Source organism: Python bivittatus, unplaced genomic scaffold, assembly GCF_059951505.1.
Source record: "Python bivittatus isolate LINGU-HERP-01145 unplaced genomic scaffold, Pbiv_v1 ctg000220_np1212, whole genome shotgun sequence".
Classification (NCBI taxonomy): domain Eukaryota; kingdom Metazoa; phylum Chordata; class Lepidosauria; order Squamata; family Pythonidae; genus Python; species Python bivittatus.
The window spans coordinates 5,336,010-5,357,875 of NW_028277048.1; the positions used below are offsets into that span (position 1 = coordinate 5,336,010).

The following is a 21,866-nucleotide window of genomic DNA, read 5'->3' on the forward strand; positions in this document are numbered from 1 at the left end:
ATGTTGTTGGACTTCGGCTCCTATCATTTCTTTTCATTAGTGAGCTGGAAGAGGCTGATGGTACTTTAAACCCAATGACAACTAAGGGCTACATATTCCCACCCCTCTTAAAAGAACTTGATTTTACAGGTGTATTGGGCTTCTTGTGGATACATTTCTAGCTGGCAAATGAAACAAACATTGGTTACTTAATAGAATCAGCTATGAGAACAACTTGATTAAGGAACTGAATTTTATATACCTCTATACCCTAAAAAAAAGCTTTGGTTCACTGCATATCATTTTTGACCAGGACAGAGAATAGTTCCTTTCAGAAGGACAAGCATTTTCTACAAGCCAAAATTTGACTGTGAATAGTATGATGATCTTCTGCTAAATAGACAAGTAAGAAACCAAATACATTTGAGGCCAAAATACTATTTGAACTCAACTGAAGTGAGTTTTATTAACCTAGTCAAAGTTTCCTTTTGGTACAAGATGCTATTTGTCAAAATATACAGAATTGAACAAGGAATTGGGGTGTGCACTCTAAGCAAAGTTTTGAAGCACTCTAAATCATAATTCCCCATATTCCAGAAGTTATCTGAAAGGCACCTTAGAATCTCATAGTGTTTCTCATTTCTTGTAATAGCACTTGATAGGATCTTATGCCAAAAAGAAACATTATGTTAGGGGATTTCATATATAACGCCTGGAGATTTCCTCCTTGCCTGGCTAGGTGGTAGTAACTAGCTGACCTTAGGTGACCTAAGGGTATACCATTTCTCATTTGTACATGGAGAGAAAACTATCTGGGAAGTTCAGGGCTGTAGGCTAGACTGGAAAGCTGAAAAGACATCTCAGGAAAAGGCAGTGGTAAACTGCTTCCCTATCATGCCACAAGATGGGCATGTATGTCTCCATTTAGATTACCAGGAATTGAGCTTGGCTGAAAAATGACTTTATAGTATTTATTTTATTCCAGATCCTTATGGATGCTCAGACAACTGACAATTAGTAATAGCTTTCAAGGTATATTTCATAGAATCACAGAATTATAGGATTGGAAAGGATCTTGGAGGTCTTCTAGAACAGGAATCTTCAGAGCATCCCAGACAAATGGCAGTCCAATCTTTGTTTGAAAACTTCCAATGATACAGCACCCAGAACATCAGGAGGCAGGTTCTTCCACTGCTCAATAGCTCTACAGTCAGGAAATCACTCCTTATTTTGGGCACATTTGAAACTTGGAAAGCTGAAGTGTTTTGCTGTCTTATCTCCCCAGGTGATCTGACAGCTAATTTGTACTTTCCCTTCCTTTTCTCTGTGTCCTTCATTGTTGCTCTGTGATGGAAGACCTGAGCGAGGAGCTCCAAGGTCATAGGGAGGGGGAGAGGAATCCCTAGCATCTCCTCAGCCCTCAACCAGAGAGTGTGAAAGTGAAGAGAACGAGACTGGCACCACCCTAAGGAATAAGGAGTGTTTAGTTGCTGTCGTTGGGGGTTAGAGTGAGTCTGGCGAGACTGATGTCAGGTTCAGCCCAAGAAACTCAGCGGGACAATTCAGGAACAGTTCAGTTACTTTATTAGCTTACACATATTAAACAGAATCTCTCCAGACTCACTCTAACCCTCAACAACAGCAACTAAACACTCTGAATTCCTTAGGGTGGTGCCAGTCTCGTTCTCCTCACTTTCACACTCTCTGGTTGAGGGCTGAGGAGATGCTTGGGATTCCTCTCCCCCTCCCCCTCCCTATGACCTTGGACCTCCTCGCTCATGTCTTCTATCACATCCTCTCCTTTAATAATTGTAGGTGTGAAATTCTAAAAACCTAATATAGGTAATCCTCGACTTACCACAATTGGGACCGGAACTTCCATCGCTAAGTGATGTGGTTATTAAGGGAGTCATACGTGATTTTATGACCTTTTTTGCCATGTCATTAAGCAAATCACCATGGTTGTTCAGCAAATCATGTGATCGTTAAGTGAATCCGGCTTCCCCCATTGATTGTTGGAAGCCCCCGGGAAGGTCGCAAATGGCAATCATGTGACTCTGGGATGATGCAACTGTTGTAAATACATATTAGTTGCCAAGTGCCTGAATTTTGATCATGTGATCATGGGGATGCTGCGACGGTTATAAGTGCAAGGACCGGTTGTAAGTCACTTTTGTCAGCACTGTTGTATCTTCAAACAGTCATTAAATGAATGGTCGTAAGTTGAGGATTACCTGTATTTTTAAAACACTTGAACTTCTTTGTTTTCCATTTGTAGCCTGTCTTTTATATAGTATCCCAGGGTAAATAACAGAAAACAATATAGAGCAAAACATCAATAAAGCATAATAATAATAATAATGATGCTGATGATGCTGATGTAAAATTGGCAACAAAGAAAAAGGCAAACTGCAAATTTCACCATCTTACAGTAATCTTGGACCCTAACTATTTACAAATGTATGCCCACAAAGCGCATAAAAATAATTCAGATGAGAGTACCTGAGTAAGTCACTGTAGCTAGACTATCTCTTATACACCAGGCAGTGCTGTATAAAAACATTTGGGTGCCACTAAGGCCACTTAGACCTCAACTGTCAAAGCTACATCAAAGAATACACCCAAATTCTCCTCTTTATGAAGCCATACAACCCTCACTACAATGAGCTACAGATGCAATTCCTTAGCCTATGAACTAGTCAACAAAAGATCTCTTGCCTGTCAAGATTAATTCAGAATTGATTGGTCCATATCCAACATATCGTTGCCTCCAGTCATGATCATCTGGAGAATACAGATTCTTACTAACTCAAATGAAAGGAGAAGTAGAACTACCTGTCACTGTAATTTGCGATTCTTTTGCCTCTGAAATCCTGCCTCTATTAAGGTTAATAATTGGAACTTAGAGATATTTTCAGTCAATGTTGTTTGGTACAAGGGTAGATAACTTGTGGGTCACATATGCCCCCACTCCAGTGCTCCATTTGAGTCTTCCAGCGCACTCAACCCTGAGTGAGCAGGATCAAAACTTCCAGTGAGTTTGTGACACAGGTGATTTTAGGGGTAATATGAGTGCCTTCAGCATTTATAAGTCTATCTACACACTTTCTTCTCAAGTTTACCATGAGTTTCAGTCCTCATTACAGTTTCTTCCGATGAAAAAAGTTTGAATAAAACTTGTACATTCAAGAAAGCCAGTGCCGTGTGGATATATCAATTCTTTTTAATGTTGTTTCATTGCTGCCCTAAGAATATCTAAAGGGAGGAAAGTCTCAGCAGATAGCAAATCTGGCTGACCATATCTGGGCTTGGAAGCTAAACAAGGTTTGGACTGGTTTGCATTTGATGAGAGGAATACAACAAGGGCTGTTAGCAAGACTTGGAAGAAAAAATGCCTGAAGAAAATAGTAATGAACCACTTCTATATTACTGCCAAGAAAATGACCTGGATAGGTCCATGAAGTCCATAGAAGAAAATTCAATAAATAATAATAGTGTTGGGTCAAATATGTGCCCTTCGTCAACAGGAAATCAATTATTCTAACTTTTTTCCTTGTAATTTTCAGTAGCAAGAATGAGTTTTTCTATGTAACTCCTAAATTAGGGTGTTACAACAGCCTCCTTTAAGAAGCAGTTCAAACAGTCTAGGGTTATTTTGATGTGGGGGGGGGGGGAGCAGGAGCAGAGAGAAACAGCTGAGTGGACCGAATTCTGCTCTTCCCACCTACTAATTATTAATGAAGAGTTTAGTTAGCAGTGGCATTTTCAAATTGGTGTGTTTGTTTATTTAAATAATTATATTTTATTGCTGGCTTATATAACTGACAGGGAGATTTAACATTCATTAAGATTCCTTGTTTTTATTTAGTGTGAGTACTATAATGGCTTGAGTGATTGGATGCTTGAGCTAATATTATATTGGTAACTGTTTATACTGGCTTCAGAAATATGTTTTTACTGGAAAAATTGGAATCCAAAATTTATGCTTCTGTTCACTTTTAGAATCTCAGCTAAAAAATACTGAATGGAAGCTATAGACCTATTGTTTGGTAAAGATTTCTTAATTTTAACCACATTGCTTAGTCTACCAGCATGATTCTTCTGGATTTTTAAGTAAGAGTCTACAAATATAGTATCTGGTTGCCATTAGCAACAAGCTATTTCATTCTGGTGACATACAAGAACATTTTCTGGTAAGCTTAATTTAGAAATAATATCTCTAAAAGGAGCCATCAGTAGCACAAGAAGATGGCATGCCTTTTTAGAATTATGCCATCTTGCATCTTGAGATAGCAAAGAGAATAATTTCTTTAGAGAGGAGAGAAATATCCATTCCACCCATTTTTTTCTCTGTAAGTTCTTGTTCTGCACACATTAAAAAAGAGAGAGAGATTTGTTTTTTTGTGCAGAACAGAAAATGTGAAAGACTTACCATGCTGGCCACCAGAGTGTGTATTTAGGAAATCCACCCAAATGTATGGACCCTTGGACTTGAGTTGCCTCTATAAACTATACTGGAGTAAGAACATTTTTGATGACCGGCTGGTTCATTTAATATTTTGGGGGTGGTTGGGACCTGGAGTGGATATGGTTTTCTTATGATTTACTCTTGTAAATGTTTTAGATTTTCTAAATGACTTTTTTCCCATTTTCTGTAGCTAAGGACTGAACGTTCGCACGATGCCACTCTGCCACTGTGCAGTAAAACACAGTGAATCAGGCATGGAGAGGTGCCATTTTTTACCTGCTGGAGGCCTGAGGGTATTCTTGCATTGGAAGGGTGAGGCAGAGGAGCAATATCAGACTTACATGAAAGGGACTCGTTGTGCTGAAGAGATCTGCATTGATATTGCACAGAAGATAGGTAAGAAGCAATAGGTTTTGGCTTGTCTAAATATCTATTGTGGTAGACATGTGTAGCCCCTGTTCTTCTGATAAATACCCTTTCAGTTTATAATTTAGAAAACTATGGAGATTGCCTGTTTCACATAAGGAAGAATAGGAGCCACCTTCTTTAAATCCAAGCTTTTGTTGTAATTAATGTGCATTCAACCCTACTGTCTCAACTAATCTCTCTTAAATTTCCCATTAAACTGTATGGAACTATGTCCTATAGACAGGGATTTTAACTTCCCTAAAACAATATGGGACCAATGCTTGCTTTATTTTCTCAGTTTTTTCCCTCTTGGATTATGTCAGTCACCTTGAGTCCACAGGCAGGGACTGTCTTCTCTTTTAACAATTATACAGTGCTCATAAAATTTGTTTTATAAAGATTTGGTTATTACAGTGGCCTTAGCTGGGATCTTCCTAATACTTAATGAATAGGTCTTCTCTTTTAATATTGTTGAAGAAACTTCCCCTTTCTCTTAAATCTTTGGCCTACCTTATTTATATCTCAGTGGTAGGTCATGATAGTAATGTAGAAAAATGATCAGGGGACTGAAGCAATTTTTAGCAGGGTTTGGGGATATTCAGTGTAGAAAAAAAAGGTGAGCTAGAGATGTGTATAAAGTTATATATGGTATAGAAAAAGTGGTCAGGAATAGGTTTTTCTCCTCTTTCTTGCTAGAACCCAAGATAATCCAATGCAGCTGAGTGGCAGGAGATTCAAAACAGAGGAAAAGCAAACATTCTATTTGACAGAGTACCAGGTTAAGTTATGGTGTTTGCTTCCACAGGATGAAGCAATGAGCACCAACTTGGGCAGCTCCAATCAAAGAAATTAGTTTTATCCTCCATGACTTCATTAATCAGTGGCTAGTAGTCAGTAATCAGAAAGTTACAAAGAGAGGACTGCTGTGCTCATGTCCTGCTTTGGGGTTGCTGATAGGTTTCTGGTTGATTACTATGGGAAGCAGGATCCTGGACTAGGTAGGCCTTTGATGTCAGCCAATAAAATTAAAGAGTGACTTCTAAGATTATGCCCAGTATGATTTGATGACAATTCTGGAAGGTTTCTCATTTCTCAGTATCTTTTCTATCTTTTATAGGAATCACACCAATCTGCTTCAGTTTGTTTGCACTCTATGACCCACAGACCAAACTGTGGTTTCCTCCCAACTATGTCTTTGATGTTGATAGTGGCATCAAGATGACTTTGCATTTTCGTATGAGGTAAAAATATTCTTTGTTTCCATGTGTGTTCCACTTTTGTTTGCTTGCAAGTATGGGGTTAACAGCATAGATAACTGATAAGTGAACAGAATTGTCATGGAACAGTATACTGTAATATAAAATTTAATTAGAATGTGGAATTGAGAAGCTTTAAGTACCAAAAAAACAAAGAGCTTATTTGTGTTTTTGATTATCCTCTGAAGACACCTTTGACTTGTGTTGATTATTATACACCTAGAAATTAATTGGAATGCTAGCAAGGTTAAAATAAGGAAATGGGCTTATTTTGAAGGGTCTGAGATTTTTAACTTAACCATTTCACCTTGAAATGATTCTTATATCATTAAATATGTAGTGCTGAATTTATTGCAGATATTTGTAATCTGCAGATACCTATTACATATGACAGTGATGTAATCCACCAAAGTGTTGCATCAGTCATTTTTTGACAACCTGCAAACAACAGTTTTGATGAGAATTTTGTTTTGGTCAGATTATTATATCATCAACATATGAATAGAAAGAGAAGAACATTTTTGCAGAGTAGATTAACTCCCTTGAAGACTTATGGAAGTGACTCTGGAAGTGACATCCTTTTGCTTTCCTGATTTTGAAGGGTTGTGGAGTTTAGCTACACAGGTAGTCCTTGATTTATGACAGCAGTTGGAACTGGAATTTCCATCGCTAAGCGATGTTATAAAGTGCAACTGCATTGCTTAGTGACAGCAATCCCTGCAGTCCTGGTTGCTGTTGTTAACTGAATCCCACAGTCATTAGACGAGGCAACTTCCTGCCAGCTTCCTACAATCAAAGTCAGTGGGGAAGCCGGCATGAAGTTGCAAGTCTCAAGCCAGCAGGCAAGTAAGTAAGGGAGGGTCAGGGAGGGCATGAGGGGGTGCATGTTAGGTGCTGCATGGGTCGGGGAGGGTCGGAGAGGGTGCATGAGGGGGTGAGGGTGTGTGAGAGAGGTGCTGTGCGGGTCAGGGAGGATGCATAAGGGTGCAAGGGGACACATGAGAGGCACTACATGGCTCAGGGAAGGTGTGAAGGGGTGGGTGAGAGGCACTGCGCTGGTCAGGGAGGATGCACAAGGATATGAGGGGATGTGTGAGGGGGTGTGCGAGGGGCACTGCACAAGTCAGGAGGGTGCGCAAGTGGCCAGCGCAGTGCAAGCACAGACGGGCTGGGGGAGCTGCACTTGTGGGGGAGACTTAACCCCAGTGACTTGTGACCTTCCCTGCCAGCTTCGCAAATTGACTTTTGGGGAAGCTGGCAGGGAAGGCTGCAAATGGGGATCATGTCGTGGGGCGTTTGGCAACCTGTCATAAGTGCGAATTGGTTGCCAAGCACCCAGATCACATTCACATGACCGCAGGGGTGCTGGGACAGCTAGAACTCCAAATAATGGTCATAACTACAATTTGTTCAGCACTGTTGTAACTTGGAATGGTCACTTACTGAATGGTCGTAAATCAAGGACTACCTGTAGATTGAGAACACAAGTAATGGGTGCCTTATGCCAAATCTGATAAAATATTCCATCATGCCTATTCCCAGGCATAGTAAATGGCATTGATACTGCTGGTGGTGGTAAGTTTTTGTCCTGCAGCAATTGAATAGTGTTTAAGAAATCTATTTAGGATGATGAAAGAGCCAGCATTCCACCTAAGTTCATAGCTGCAGTGTAGCCTTTACAGACAATAAAATCAGCTGAACCTCATTCTTAGCCACATTTGGAATTAATTGTTCTACAAATTAAGAGAGATTTTCTTCTATGGCAGATAAGATTCCTCTTGGTGAGTTTCGTTTCTTTCTGGACTACAAAATTAGAAGAAGATTTAAAGTTCTAAAGACTAAAGAATACTTGGCAAAAAGCTTAACAAGGGATGATTTAAGAAAGCTTAAAATGGATTAAAGAGATAGTTAATTTTAAATGGTTAATTTTTCTATGAAAGCGCATGGGCAAAGCTGTAATTGAATTAGGCAATTGACTCAGACTATCCATGGGAATGTTTTTTGCTTATTACTAAAGACTGTAGACAATTGGTGGAATTTACAAAATAAAAGGTAAGGGTAATATGAGTAGACTGAGTGCCTGACTGTAACCATGGAGATGTAGAGTTGACATTTGCCTGCAATTACAGCATCAAAGGCACAGGAAGATAAAAGAGGAAGAAAGGGGGGAGGAGTTTGTCTTTCCCTTTTTCCTTGTTTGAGACTTTCACTTTTGGATTGTAACAATTGTAACAACTTGAAAGGCTGCACGAATGGAAGGGAGGTCGCTAGAACAGCCTCCAGAGAAAGCAGTTCCATTAGATTTACTTCAGAAATGTTTGCTCAACTCAGCAACAAACTGGCTAAGTCACTTGAGACTAAATTTACAGCTTTTGAAAAAAAAAAAAATAGATGAAAGACTTAAATAGATAGAAAATTCTGTAAAATAAATGTCTGGAGATATAAAACAAGTCAATGATAAAGTGGAAATTTTGGAGAATAAAACAGAAGTTATGGATAGAGAGTTGGAGAGAAAGCTTTAATAAATTTGGCTTTATTGGAATTGAGAGAGAAATAATTTTGTCTGAGATTTAGAGCTATCCCAGAGAATTCTGATGAAAATATTAGAGAAAAAATTATACAAGCTTTGACAAATTTTTGAGATTGGGAAGAGGAAGACACAGAGGCAGAGATAAAGTTTATAGAATAAATTCAAGATTTGTGAGAATAAGAAATGTTCCAAGGGATGTTTTGGTGCATTTTGTGAGGAAGAACACAAGGGATCAAGTTCTGCAACAGCATTTTAATAGAAGATTAAAAATTGATAATGCAGATATAATTGTCCTAAAAGAAATTCCTATTAGTCTCCTACTTAAGAGAAAAGAATACTCCTTCTTGACTGAAATATTAAAGTGGAAAAAGATTCCATTTTGCTGGGACAAATTAGAGAGTGTGATTTTTACTTTTAAGCAGCAGAGATTTCAGCTGAATTCTGTTCAAAAGGTGAGAGAATTTTTAGAAAAATTTAAAGGAGAACTGGAAGAGGCCGAAATGGAGGTCGCAGAGGAGACTAGACAAAAACCACAGTAGTTGCGGAGGGTGGAGCTGGCGTCGCGGTGATACGGCGGGCGATCCGGGGCTCCCAGGATGGCAGCCGATATCTCCTCGCCCGGACGGTCCCGATGGACCTAAGCCGTCCCGTAGAGATGGCGAACGCAAAGGGCGCGTCCCGCGGATCTCAGGGACGCCGCAAGTCCCAGATCGATCCGGGGAGAAGCTCTTGAAGCCGGTGGAGGAGAGGCAGCCAAAAATGGCTGCGAAAGCCGGGACAGCTCCAAAGGAAGATGGAAGAGAAGGGTGTCAACTGGGTGAGATGGACTTTTACTATTCAACTATTCTTAGAGAACACCTTAAGTAACTTAAAGAGATTTTTAAAAGTGAAGAAAAGTGGATTAAGCGGCGAGATTGAACCCTATTAAAAAAAAGAAGGGGGAGAAAATTTTTCTTTTCAACTTTCCCTTTTTAGTGGAATTGACAATATGTTTTTCTTTTAAAAAAAATATATTTTTAACTGGATTGGCTTTCTCTTTTTAATACTCAATAACTTTTTATTTTAAGCCTTTTTTTTACTAAGATTTTTTTATTGTTATAAGAAATTTATATCTTTTTGACTTTGAAATGGGGAAAGTGGAGTTAAGAGAAAGTAAATGAAAGAAAGTTGCACTGCCATTTAGAGGCGCGAATTAGTGCTTTTTTTTTCATTGTGACGCACGCTCAAAGACCCTGTGCTTTCTAAAAAGATAGTGGGATGTGCATGTTTATACAGGTGCCATCCGTAACTATAAACAAGAAAGTGGAGTTGAAAGCGACTTTGAAAACATTAAGATGGAAAGTTTGAGCCAGTCACAAGAGCCTTGATTAGTGGCAGTAGCTCTTTTTTCTGCTAGAAGCTCTGCTTTGCTTTCTATTCCCCCTCCCAGATGGATTTTTTTTTTTAAAGAGGCTTAGCCTTTTCCTTCTTTTCCTTTTCTTTTTATTTTTCCTTCTTTTTTTTCTCTCCTTTTGCTTCTTTTTTTCTCTTATTTTTGGCAAGAACAAAGATAAAGAATCCTTTGACTCAATGAAGGTTTATCAAGATAATAGACTATACGAGAAACACAATGCAGAAAAAGATCTTTAAACTATTGAGGATGACTATAAAAAATTGGAAGAAGAGCTGCAGAAATTCTCAAAAAAAAAAAAAAAAAAAGATATTAAAGCTAAAATGGACTTAATTAAACATAAAACGGGATCATTGGAAAAGGAAGAAATAGTACAAGAAATCAGAAACATTAAACGGAATTATTGTGAGGCCTATAAACTGAGAATTAAAAGGGTTAATCAACTGATAAATGAAGAGAGACAGATTTGTTCTTGGCACTGAGGGTGAGAAAAAGATTATACAAGATTATAATGGAAAATCGTACTAAGAGAATGTACAAAAAGAAGAAGTAAAACAATATTGAAAGAAACTATTGCAGATGTTTAAAGAGAAAATCAGGGGAATACAACAATGATGGAACTGACAGAAGCTTCCAAAAGCAGAATGTTCAAAAGGACACTTATTATTGCTTTCTCTTATCCAATAATATAGAAAAAAGGAATGAACAGCCAGATATTTTGGGACATTGAATGAAAAGGGTGAACTCAAAATTATGCAAGCGCTGGAATAAAGTATAAATCTGAGATATATAGTTAAAAATTGTATAACATGTAGTGAAATCTGGTTAGAACTGTAACTTGGTTAGAATTGTAATTGATACTGTAACTGATATTGGTTAGAATTGTAACTCTTAAGAATTGGAAAAATTAAAAAGTACTTATGCAGGAGGAAGTTATTCAAAATTATGGAATGTGCAGAGATGAGTTAAATTGAGATTTGAAATTAGAGTAAGAAGATAAGCAATTTTATATGACACGGGATTTGTTTTTATTAATGATTAGATGAGAAAATATAGTAATGTAATAGATTAGGAAATTTTATAATAGAAATTTGATATTAATTATTATATATATACACATATAATAGATAGATGGAGATGTATTACTAATCCTATTGAAAGTTAAAATTTTTTGTAATATATGATTTTATAGATTAGCTATGAATGATTAATAATTGTTAATTGATAAGTATACAAGTATATTTTTGAATAGATGATATGAGAATTTAAGATTATGAAAGGGGCACCAACGAGTTTAACTGGTTGACACACGGTATAAAATGGAAGATGCTTTTTTATGCCTTTTTATGTTTTTGTTTGTTCATGTTTGTTTTGTGTTTGTTGTAAAAATAAAAAAAACATTATTAAAAAAAAAAAAAAACCACAGTAGTTGCAAAAGGAATCTGGAAGAGATAATTCTGAATTAGGTGCTATGGGTATTGACTTTTTAAAAATTTTGGCCTGATTATGGATTACAAACATCTAATGTGGAATATAAATGGAGCAAATGCTCCTCAAAAGATATTTTTTTTCCACTACTTCACTACTTCACTACTCAATCTACCTGAGTATAACCCTTCAGGCTTTCCTGAAGAGCACAAGAGCACAATAAATGGCTTTCTTCAAAACATGTTTATGAGGTCTGAGACATTCTAGTAGCCTGAGGTATTGTTTTGATTTGTAATATAGTGAAATGACTGGGGTTTGAAAACTGTATTGAATAATTTTTTTAATACAGTACTTTGATATACAGAGAGTTTTATTTGCTTTGTGTATTCTGAGTGGCAAGAATATTATGCAGTTGTATTCAAAATCCATAATTCTCCTTTCTTCTAGAAGCATCAGGTACATACTTCTTGATCAGTAGTATTAATTTTCGTTCTTACTATTGTACTGAATAATAAAGTTTTGTGTAAAATTATAATATTCAGTGGCTCAGAAACTAGGCCATTGGTTTAATAATGAAAACCTCTCCATCAAATGTTATTGGAGCTTTAGTTTCATAGCAGTCTTCCTCTCTTAAATTGCATCTGTGTGTTTCTTGGTCAGTGTGGTTTGACCATATGTTTTGACAGAGTTAGTTATTTCTGCCTGAAAGGATTGTACAGAATTAAAAATAGCTTCCTGTTTGCTCTTCTGAATCAAGGACATAGTGGTTCTCAGCTTGGCTTTCTTTCAGTATACCTCTAGCCTACTTTCCACAAGTATCTGCTATACTGAGAGTGTATTTTGTGCCAGAAAACCCTTTTAAGAGGAGCATAATAGAGATGCAATAAGTCTTCCCTCCCTTCTCTCGCCCCTCATCCGAATTTAAATCCTATATCAGTTTAGCCATGCATCTGATAAAGTGAGCTTAAGTTCATGAAAGTTTATGCCTTTTAATAAATTTGTTGATCTGGAAAAAGCAATGTCAGACTCCTTCACATTCTCAAGATGTGTGCTATTATGGTTAGAAGGAAGAGGAAAATCTGCTTCAGTTTGATTTTTTGGGGGGCGGTAGTTGGTCTGGGGTGTAAATCTGAGTTACTGGTATGATTTTTCTGTATTGTAAGATGCAGATAACTAGCAGTTACCGATTTAAAACCAGAGCAGGGTTTTTGGATTTTTTTGACAGAGCCATGCTCTTGATAAAAGCTTTCATTCACGTTTTCTCTTTTCTCATACTTTAGTTTAAAACTCATCAGATTTTCCCTGATTAATTAATAAATCTTATTTTTATACTGCTTTGAAATCATTTTTGTAAGGCTAATATATACATTCCCTAATAAACATTTACTTATTTTTCCTTTGGTTCTAGGTATCATTCTCTTTCCCTGAAGCTATTTAATAAAATTAAATAGACCTTACTGTTTAATATGTGAAGGTAGAATATTAACTAGAATATGTTATATGATTAGGTGAATGGCTAAATGGTCTCATATGTTACTAGCAGAGTGAGTAATTCAGCAGGCAAGTAATGTTGACTTAATGAATCACTAAGCATCATTAGCTCATCTAGTCCTTTGCAGCTGATACTGAGCAGCTGTTAGGGGGATGCTGCTGCTTACTGACTTTCAAATAATCCTACAAATTCCTCATGCTGGAGATGCTTTCCAGTGTCTTTTGCTAATGGGCAGTTAAGGAGTGACTTTTCCTGTGAAGTTGTAGAAAAGCTGATTTATTATGTGCAAGCTCTCTTATAAGGAAGAGAGTAGTGGGTAGATGGCCAGCTCCTGCTGGACTGTTGTCTTTCAGTATGGCCAGTACCACCAATTCTCTAGTAAAGTTTGTGATCTCAGTCTTAACACACAGTAATTTATGTTAATGCTTTTTATATAGCTTGTAAACTTCTTTAGAAGGATTTGTATTTAGAAAGGAGCTATTTTATATACATACTTACATACATATATGTCCTTATAGGTGGTTTGTCCCACATTCAGAACCTTTCATCACTCTTCATTAATTCTCAGAATCTTTCAGCTTAAACAACTGAATTATCATACTACGTATTTCAAACAAACAGGCCTAATTCTAAACAGTTGCTGATCAGACACTACTGTCATTTATTCTTGGGTCTCCGAATAGCCCATTTTTTCTACATATTCTCATCATGTTCTCTTCTATCCATTCATGACAGAATTATTTTTTGCCCTGGATCATATTTATTTAGAATGTTGCACAGTTTTTTCCCCCTAAAACTCAACCTTGTATCTTCCACTATTCATTAGAATGGATATGCAGCTATCACCAACCTATAGATTCCTATTTTCTTATGTATCCATAATAACCTAGATCCCACCAATTCATACTTTCTGACGTACATTTTAGCCCTTTCATTCATAATGAAACCTACACCTACATATCTGAGCTTCACCCTGGGCTCAGAGTTATTTGATTAATAACTCTAGAATGAGGTTCCCTCTGAAATTTGAACAGCTCCCACCCTAAAAGAACCCTAAAGACCTGGCTCTTTCTTCCTTCTTGTTTCCTTCTGGGTTTGCTTTCTTTCCATCATTGTTCTTTTGTCTTGTGCTGTTTTTGTGTTTTTTGTATGTTTTTTTTAACTCTCAAATGTTTTTAACAATTGTAAATCACCAAGAATCTCTGGGAGTCAGTGGCATATAAATGTAATAAATTACCATTAATAATAATAAGATGGGTGGCCACCAGCTCTGTATCTCTTTACTTCCATCTAGCGGTTGTCCAAAATTTTGCAGTCTAATAGCTTCAGCTTAGTGCACTCAGTTAACATACAGTATGTGATGTTAGTGACTTGTGAAGGTAAGCCTTGAAAGAGTAAAGGCATACTGCTTGCCTTATGCCTACTGAAGTTATGTTTAAAGGCAAGCTACTCAGAAAAATAATTGTTGCAGCACTGGGGATGCTAGCAGAATGAGTCATTGACATTGCTCTCTTGCTCTGCTTGGAGACAACTCAACTAAAATCAATGGATATCAGTTTGCCAGAACTACAATATTTCACTCCAATAGCTATGAGAAGTAGCTAAGAGAGTTATTAGGAAGCATTGTCTACTTAGACCTGTGTGCTGTCTTAGGTTTCCCTAGTACATATGTATACGGGCAGCATACTGGTTTCTTTAAATCAGTCTTGTCAAGCAGCCTTAGTTAATCTCTTAGAAGAGCATCAATATTGTTTGCTTGTTCAGGTGCAACAATATATTGTTAAGATAGCTTTGATCAGAACTTTTGAGAAAATGCATTGTTGTTGTTGTTGTTCAGTCATTAAGTCGTGTCTGATTCTTCGTGACCCCATGAACCATATCACACCAGGCCTTCCTGTCCTTCACTGCCTCCCTGAGTTTGCTCAGTTTCATGCTCATTGCTTCAGTGATGCTATCTAACCATCTCATCCTCTGCCATCCCCTTCTCCTTTTGCCTTCAATCTTTCCCAGCATCAGGGTCTTCTCCAAAGAGTTCTCTCTTCGCATTAGGTGACCAAAGTATCTGAGCTTGAGCTTCATTATCAATCCTTCCAATGAGCAATCAGGGTTGATTTCCTTTAAGATTGACTGGTTTGACCTCCTAGCAGTCCAGGGGACTCTTAAGAGCCTTCTCCAGCACCACGGTTCAAAGGCATCAATTCTTCAGCGCTCAGCCTTCTTTACGGTCCAGCTCTCACAGCCATACATTACTACTGAAAAACCATAGCTTTGACTATGTGGATCTTTGTCAGCAAGGTGATGTCTCTGCTTTTTAATATGCAGTCTAGGTTTGCCATAGCTTTCCTCCCAAGGAGCAAGTGTCAGTTTACCTTCCAATTCCAAAGAAGGGCAATGCCAAAGAATGCTCAAACTATCGCACAATTGCACTCATTTCACATGCTAGCAAGGTTATGCTCAAAATCCTACAAGCTAGGCTTCAGCAGTATGTGAACCGAGAACTACCGGATGTACAAGCTGGGTTTCGAAGAGGCAGAGGAACTAGAGATCAAATTGCAAACATTCGCTGGATCATGGAGAAAGCTTGAGAGTTCCAGAAAAACATCTACTTCTGCTTCATTGACTGTACATTTGATTGTGTGGATCACAACAAATTGTGGCAAATTCTTAAAAAGTTGGGGGTACCAGACCATCTTACCTGTCTCCTGAGAAATCTGTATGCGGGCCAAGAAGCAACAGTTAGAACCGGTCATGGAACAACCGATTGGTTCAAAGTAGGGAAAGGAGTACGACAAGGCTGTATACTGTCACCCTGCTTATTTAACCTATATGCAGAGTACATCATGAGATATGCCAGGCTGGAAGAATCATAAGCTGGAATTAAGATTGCAGGGAGAAACATCAACAACCTCAGATATGCAGATGATACCACCCTAATGGCAGAAAGTGAAGAAGAACTAAACAGCCTCTTGATGAGGGTGAAAGAGGAGAGTGCGAAAGCTGGCTTGAAGCTCAACATTAAAAAAACTAAGATCATGGCATCTGGACCCATCAATTCCTGGCAAATAGAAGGGGTAGAAATGGAAGCAGTAACGGACTTCATTTATTTGGACTCCAAGATCACTGCAGACAGAGAAAATGCATATTACCTGTCAACTGAGTTAACCCTTCAGAGCTGTGACACTGTTCCTTTGCTACTACTTAGAATGTTAATTGAAGCAGCAATATTAGTATTCATAAGTATTATTAGTATTCGCCACTGTTTTTAAGTGCTCAAATTTAGATATGATATCCCCTGTTATTCTAGCAAATCTATTCAGTAGACCATTTTAATCTAATATTATTGTTAGGGGTCTAACTGAGACTGCCTGAAGTTGCAAATGAGTTCATGGCTAAGTTGAGTCATACTGTTTATCACTTTGGTAAATAATCTCTCTTGATACTACTTTAAAGTGGTTACATTTAAAATCTTTTGCAAAAAATAAAGGAAGGTAGCATTATAAATTTGTAATGTAGTACAGATCCTGTTAAAGTTATTATTAATGTTTAGATGTATATGATTGCCAAATGAGAAAGACTCAAGGGGGTTTTGAGCTGCAAAAGTTGCAAAAGTATGCTTGGTCTTGTCTGTAACTGGTGCCAAGCATTGTCCTAGACCCTAAGGGAGCTTTGTCCCTGTATCCAAAGTTTCTGGGGAGGCCAGTCAGTTTTGGGTGACAGTTCTTGCTTCCCAGCTACCTTTTTAATTCAATAGGCTTGTGACTATACTGCATGACTTCTTTGGGTTCCTTGTGTTCCCCTGCATTTCAGGACTAACTGTAATCAACCATGTACATATACTTCTTCCAGGTTTCCTTCTTCACTGGATCAGTTGGCCCCAGTGCTCTTTTATATTTGTATCTGAGCAGTCAACCCCTTCCCCATTTTGAAACTTTGAACCATTTTTGTCAGCTGATGTACTCAGTTTATAGATGCTTGTTTCAGTAAGTTAGAAGTAGTGCTGCAACTATTGCTTGCCCTGTTACAGTTTGCTCTATAAAGAATGAGCGCTTTATATTTTCTTGGGACAAGACAAGTTCAGACATGCTGAATTTTCTTGCACATTAAGATATTGCAGTTTTCTTTGACTCCTAAACCAAGTTCACATAACCTCAGTGGTAATTTGGATACCATATATCCAAGTATATTTTAAAATAGTAATCCATAATTCAATGCAATTTCAACATCATAAATGCTCTTCAAATGAGAAGTATTTGTAACAGTTCTTGGATCTCATTCAACATGTTGGATAGCAATCTATTGAGGATGGTGTAGTGAATCCTGCAACTTGCAGGTGGTTGGACTTGACATCTTAAGTCCCTTCCAACTCTATGATTTTGCCCAGGGCTGTTGAGAGTCAGGCAGCATACAAGTTTATGAGTGAGTGAGTAAGTAAATAAACTATGATTTTATGTATGTCTATCAATATGACATGCAGATGGCTCCTCATTTGTAATAATGACTGATTTCTCATATTAAATGCCGTAGACTTCTTTCTAGAACCATTGGACTGATCACACTATTGTTGCTTATACAGATATTATTTCCGAAACTGGCATGGGACAAATGACAAGGAGCCAGCCGTATATCGCAGTATTCCTCGCTCAACTGATTCAGAGGACAAGTCATATAGAAGTGAGCAAGGCAGTGCTCTTCTGGATAAATCATCATTTGCCTATCTCTTTGAGCAAGTATGAAGCTTTTTTTGCTATTTGATCTGTTTGGATTAAATCTGATGTATGGCTGGAGCATCCTATCAGACTTGGTTGTAGTTCAGGAGAAAGTAATTGGAAGAAAGACTCCATGAAATGTAGGAATGGCAGGACTGTACAAATGAGAATGAATGAAAATGGTGGAGGTTATTGGTGAGTTCCACAGATTCAAAAGATGCTTCCACACAGAAGGCTCCTGACATTACCAGTCAAAGGTTACTGTGCAACTGCTTGGTCTCCATCATTAATTGGCTTTCTTTGATGGCTTTTTGTAAAGATTAAAGAATTTGTGGAAAACATAAGAAGGGATGCAAAGGAAAGAGGATATCTGTCTGTTCTGGAATTTCTATGAATGAGCCAGGATATTGCACAGTGAAAACCAAGCCCTCTGAAATAGCATTGAAACAGGTTGTGGTGAAACAGGTCATCTGTCAAACTAGAGCCAGGAAAGTAAGCAAAATGAGCTACATTTTATACAGAGAGTAAAACCTAAATAATCTGATCCTCCCTGAGATACAGTATTATTTCATATTGTAAATATGAAGAATATCTGTCCAATATGAGTGTCTTATTAAAATCCAGTTCAATTGCTTAGTAAATAGTTTGAGCATTCATGTGACCAGATTATTCTTTTCCTGTTAACTCTTCGACCTAGTAGATATGTTGAATACAAGTGAGAAAAGGATTGGAAATAATGTTTGTTTGCACTTGCATCAAAATGGTTCTTCTTAACAATGAAATGGGAAATTGTAGAGATGAAAAATTCCATTGGTGCAAAGAAAGATCTTTACTGAGATGGTATTTGGCAGCTTTAGATTGGGGCAGATATTGCTAGGAAACAGCTGAAACTGATCAGGATTGGATTCCAAATATGTGGCCAAACAGTCATGACTTCTACAGGAGCTTTCTTGTTTGTCTTTGCTGTTGTACATCTATTAATAGTTTCTACAAACTTACATATATCTATCACTCTGTTCCCTTTTAGGGCAGGCTATGATATAGAGTCAGTCCAAGAATTCATTTCCATTGTTGTACTGAACATATCACTACCATTCCCATACAAATCTCTGAAACAGCATTAGTGCAGCATTCACTCACTTCAGTTTTATCTCAACATTTCCATCAACATCTCTGTTCATTTTCTTTGCCCTCTTCTTAACTATTCCTTGCTCTTTTTGGCTACATTCCTAGAAATTTTTTCTCTATACCCTATACACATTATGCAATATCTTTCTATCATGTATTGTCGAAGGCTTTCACGGCCGGCATACTACAACACCAACAGCCACTATACCAGGCTATACCGGGAAGCCACTGAGATTCACAAACACCAGCACAGTTTCAATAAAAAAGAGGAGAGTCTAAAAATCAACAAAACCTGGCTACCAATCCTGAAAAATACAGCCTGCAAAAGGTCAATGAACTCAGCTCAACCACCAGGACATGTGAACAGTTCACACAATGAACTTGCTAATCACCCCCAGCAGCCCCTCGTTAACAATTCAATAGAAGAAAAAACCCTGCCTAATCCCCAGGAAGATACACACAGATTCTGACACGAAAACAAGCAGCCACTTAGTAACCCAACCCCCCCCCCACACACCCAATCCCCCCCTTTCCCCCCCAGATCTCTATAAATACCCACAAAAGGGTCACATCACCCTGGGCACAGAGAGAACTGCTCCTGTCTGTGCTCCTGCACTCTGAAGATGCCGGTCACAGGTGCTGGCGAAATGTTAGGAAACAAAACTTCCAGAACACGGCCACACAGCCCGGAAGACCCACACCAGCCATCTTTCTATCATCCTTATTTTTTGCAGCATTATGTGAAAGCTTAGTAGTTTGTATAAGAGAGAATGCTTTGCCTATGTAAGATTGCTATGCCAATCTGGCAATATTTTAGTTTGATCCCCAGTAATAGAACAGGAATAGTTCCCAAGGAGATAGATCTGAGAACTATTATTCTGGAGAATTCTTTTCCTCAGATTCTTTTGGGTGATTCTTTTTCAGGGGAAATATGACTTCATTAATGATATTGCCTCCCTAAAAGACCTGCACACTGAGCAGGAAATCCACCAGTTTAAAAATGAGAGCCTGGGAATGGCTGTCCTCCACCTGTGTCATCTTGCACTTAAGAAAGGCATCTCCCTTGAGGAAGTGGCAGAGAGAACAAGGTATTATAATTGTTTATGGAACTGCAGCTCTGTATGATGTGCTTTTCAGCCATGTAGCACAAAATTTCTTTTTAGGGAATTGTGTATATTATTTATTGAATTAAAAACATTATCATAAATCCTACATCTGTTGGAATTTTTTCACTTTTGGACTGCTACTGATAAGTGTTTCATGTGTGTTGGTCAATTCAACAAGGAGCCTTATCATGCAACTCCAAACTATGATTCCATTAGAACCTTATCTATCACATGTTTTCTAACAATAGAGAATATCCTGGACAGAAAAATAGCAATTGCATGTATCAGTTGGTGATTTATTTATGATTACAGGCAAAATCTTAGGATAAAGGATGCTCATTTCTCTTAATAAAAATAGGATTTGGAGACAGATCAGGAGAAAGAGAAGAAAAGAAAGGAAGAGCAAACTTGTTTACTTTATTCAGAGAAGGATGAAAACACAGGTTCATTTATTTAAATGTGTAGAATAATTTAAAAATTAATGGAGGGCAACAACTACCTCAGTTTCTACAGTTTGTAGTAATTAGTTGATGTTGGGGGATTTGGGGATGGAATCTGGCTGTCTGGCTGTCTGTCTATCTATCTAATTTTGCCATTTGTTTTACTGAAGAAAGATATTAATGCATATGAGAGCTGCTCTTGGTAACAGTTTGTCTGTGTCCCTTGCAGTTTCAAAGAGTGCATCCCACGGTCCTTTTGCCGACAGATCCAGCAGAACAATTATTTGACCAAGTTTCGCATGAAGAATGTTTTCAAGAAATTCTTGCAGCGTTTCCAGCAACACACAGTGAGCGCTGGCAAGCTTACAGAACAGGATCTCATGCACAAGTACCTAGCTACCTTGGAAAACTTGGCTCCACGTTTTGGGACTGAGCTCTTTGCAGCTGTTTCACTGGAAACAGTTTTGGAGGGTGAGAAGATGCCACTTTACATCAATGGTGGTCATACACATCTGGAGAACTCCTATGCCTCTCCTCCTGGTAGCAGGCCTGTCACCCATGAAGTCTTGGTCACAGGCATTAATGGGATTCAGTGGCGACCCATCCCTGCTGAGGTAGGATCATCTGTGGGTTCATCTTCATGTATTTCTGGAGATCTCAGTGTACTATTCCTGGACACTGTGGGGTACCCAGAGGCATACACAGGAGCGGGGGTTAACAATATCAAAATGGTAGATGTGACCAGGTGATTAAAGCCTTCCCCCACACACACTTTAAAGGGGAGAAGTTTTGGTCATACTGTCCACTTTGCCATCATTGACATACAAACATACGGATACCCTGGGAAGGCCCACAAAGATGCTTAATTTTATTCATTCCAATTAAAAGTCCAAATTTCCAAAGATTTTGTCAGGAAGCTGGGTCACATACAACTTGAATCTTAATTAGTGTAGAATTCTTAATAACAGCCAAAGTCCTGGTTACCAGTTCAAAATAAAGCTTTAAGCAAATGCAATTTAACATTCACTATTAATCATGGGGACTAAAGTATAAAAGGTATTTCTTGAGAAATCTTTTCTTTGAAAGCAATGTGTTCATCCACCGAAATGAGGGTTTGCTGCCCACCCTGTGCGTTTTTTGATTTTGACTGAGGATGGTCCCTTGACATTGTGCCGAGCTTCAGAGGTATTTGGAAAACAATCTGAAAAACATATGCTGAACAGCCTTCCTGAACCTAATGTCCTTTAGATGTGTTGGACTACAGCTCAGAGTTATAACTGCATTAAAAGATTTACTTGCCAGGAACAAAAGGACTTACTGTAGTTGACTTTCAAAAACATAGCTAGGTAGTATAACTCTAGAAGAGAATATATGTAGCTCAGGATTTAACTGTGGAGTCTCTGAGCTTGATTGTTTAATTGCAGACATTTCATTACCCAACGAGGTAACATCATCAGTGCTAGTGGGTGTGGGGTTTGCTCCCTGTCTATATACAGTAGCTTGCCCTGCCAGTGTTGGTGGGGGTGTGGTTTTCT

The 21,866-nt window shown here is 38.1% G+C and overlaps 1 protein-coding gene across 2 annotated transcripts in view; it reads left to right on the forward strand.

Moving 5' to 3' along the window:
- Positions 1–21,866, forward strand: part of TYK2 (tyrosine kinase 2) — a 58,524-nt gene that overhangs the window by 14,583 nt on the left and 22,075 nt on the right. For both annotated transcript variants that reach the window (XM_088137700.1, XM_088137701.1), the window contains exons 2-6: positions 4,638–4,843; positions 5,973–6,096; positions 17,525–17,678; positions 19,710–19,873; positions 20,561–20,945. In XM_088137700.1, the coding sequence (XP_087993826.1) occupies positions 4,660–4,843; positions 5,973–6,096; positions 17,525–17,678; positions 19,710–19,873; positions 20,561–20,945 (1,011 nt within the window). In that variant the 5' untranslated portion in view covers positions 4,638–4,659. The remainder of the gene's footprint in view (positions 1–4,637; positions 4,844–5,972; positions 6,097–17,524; positions 17,679–19,709; positions 19,874–20,560; positions 20,946–21,866) is intronic.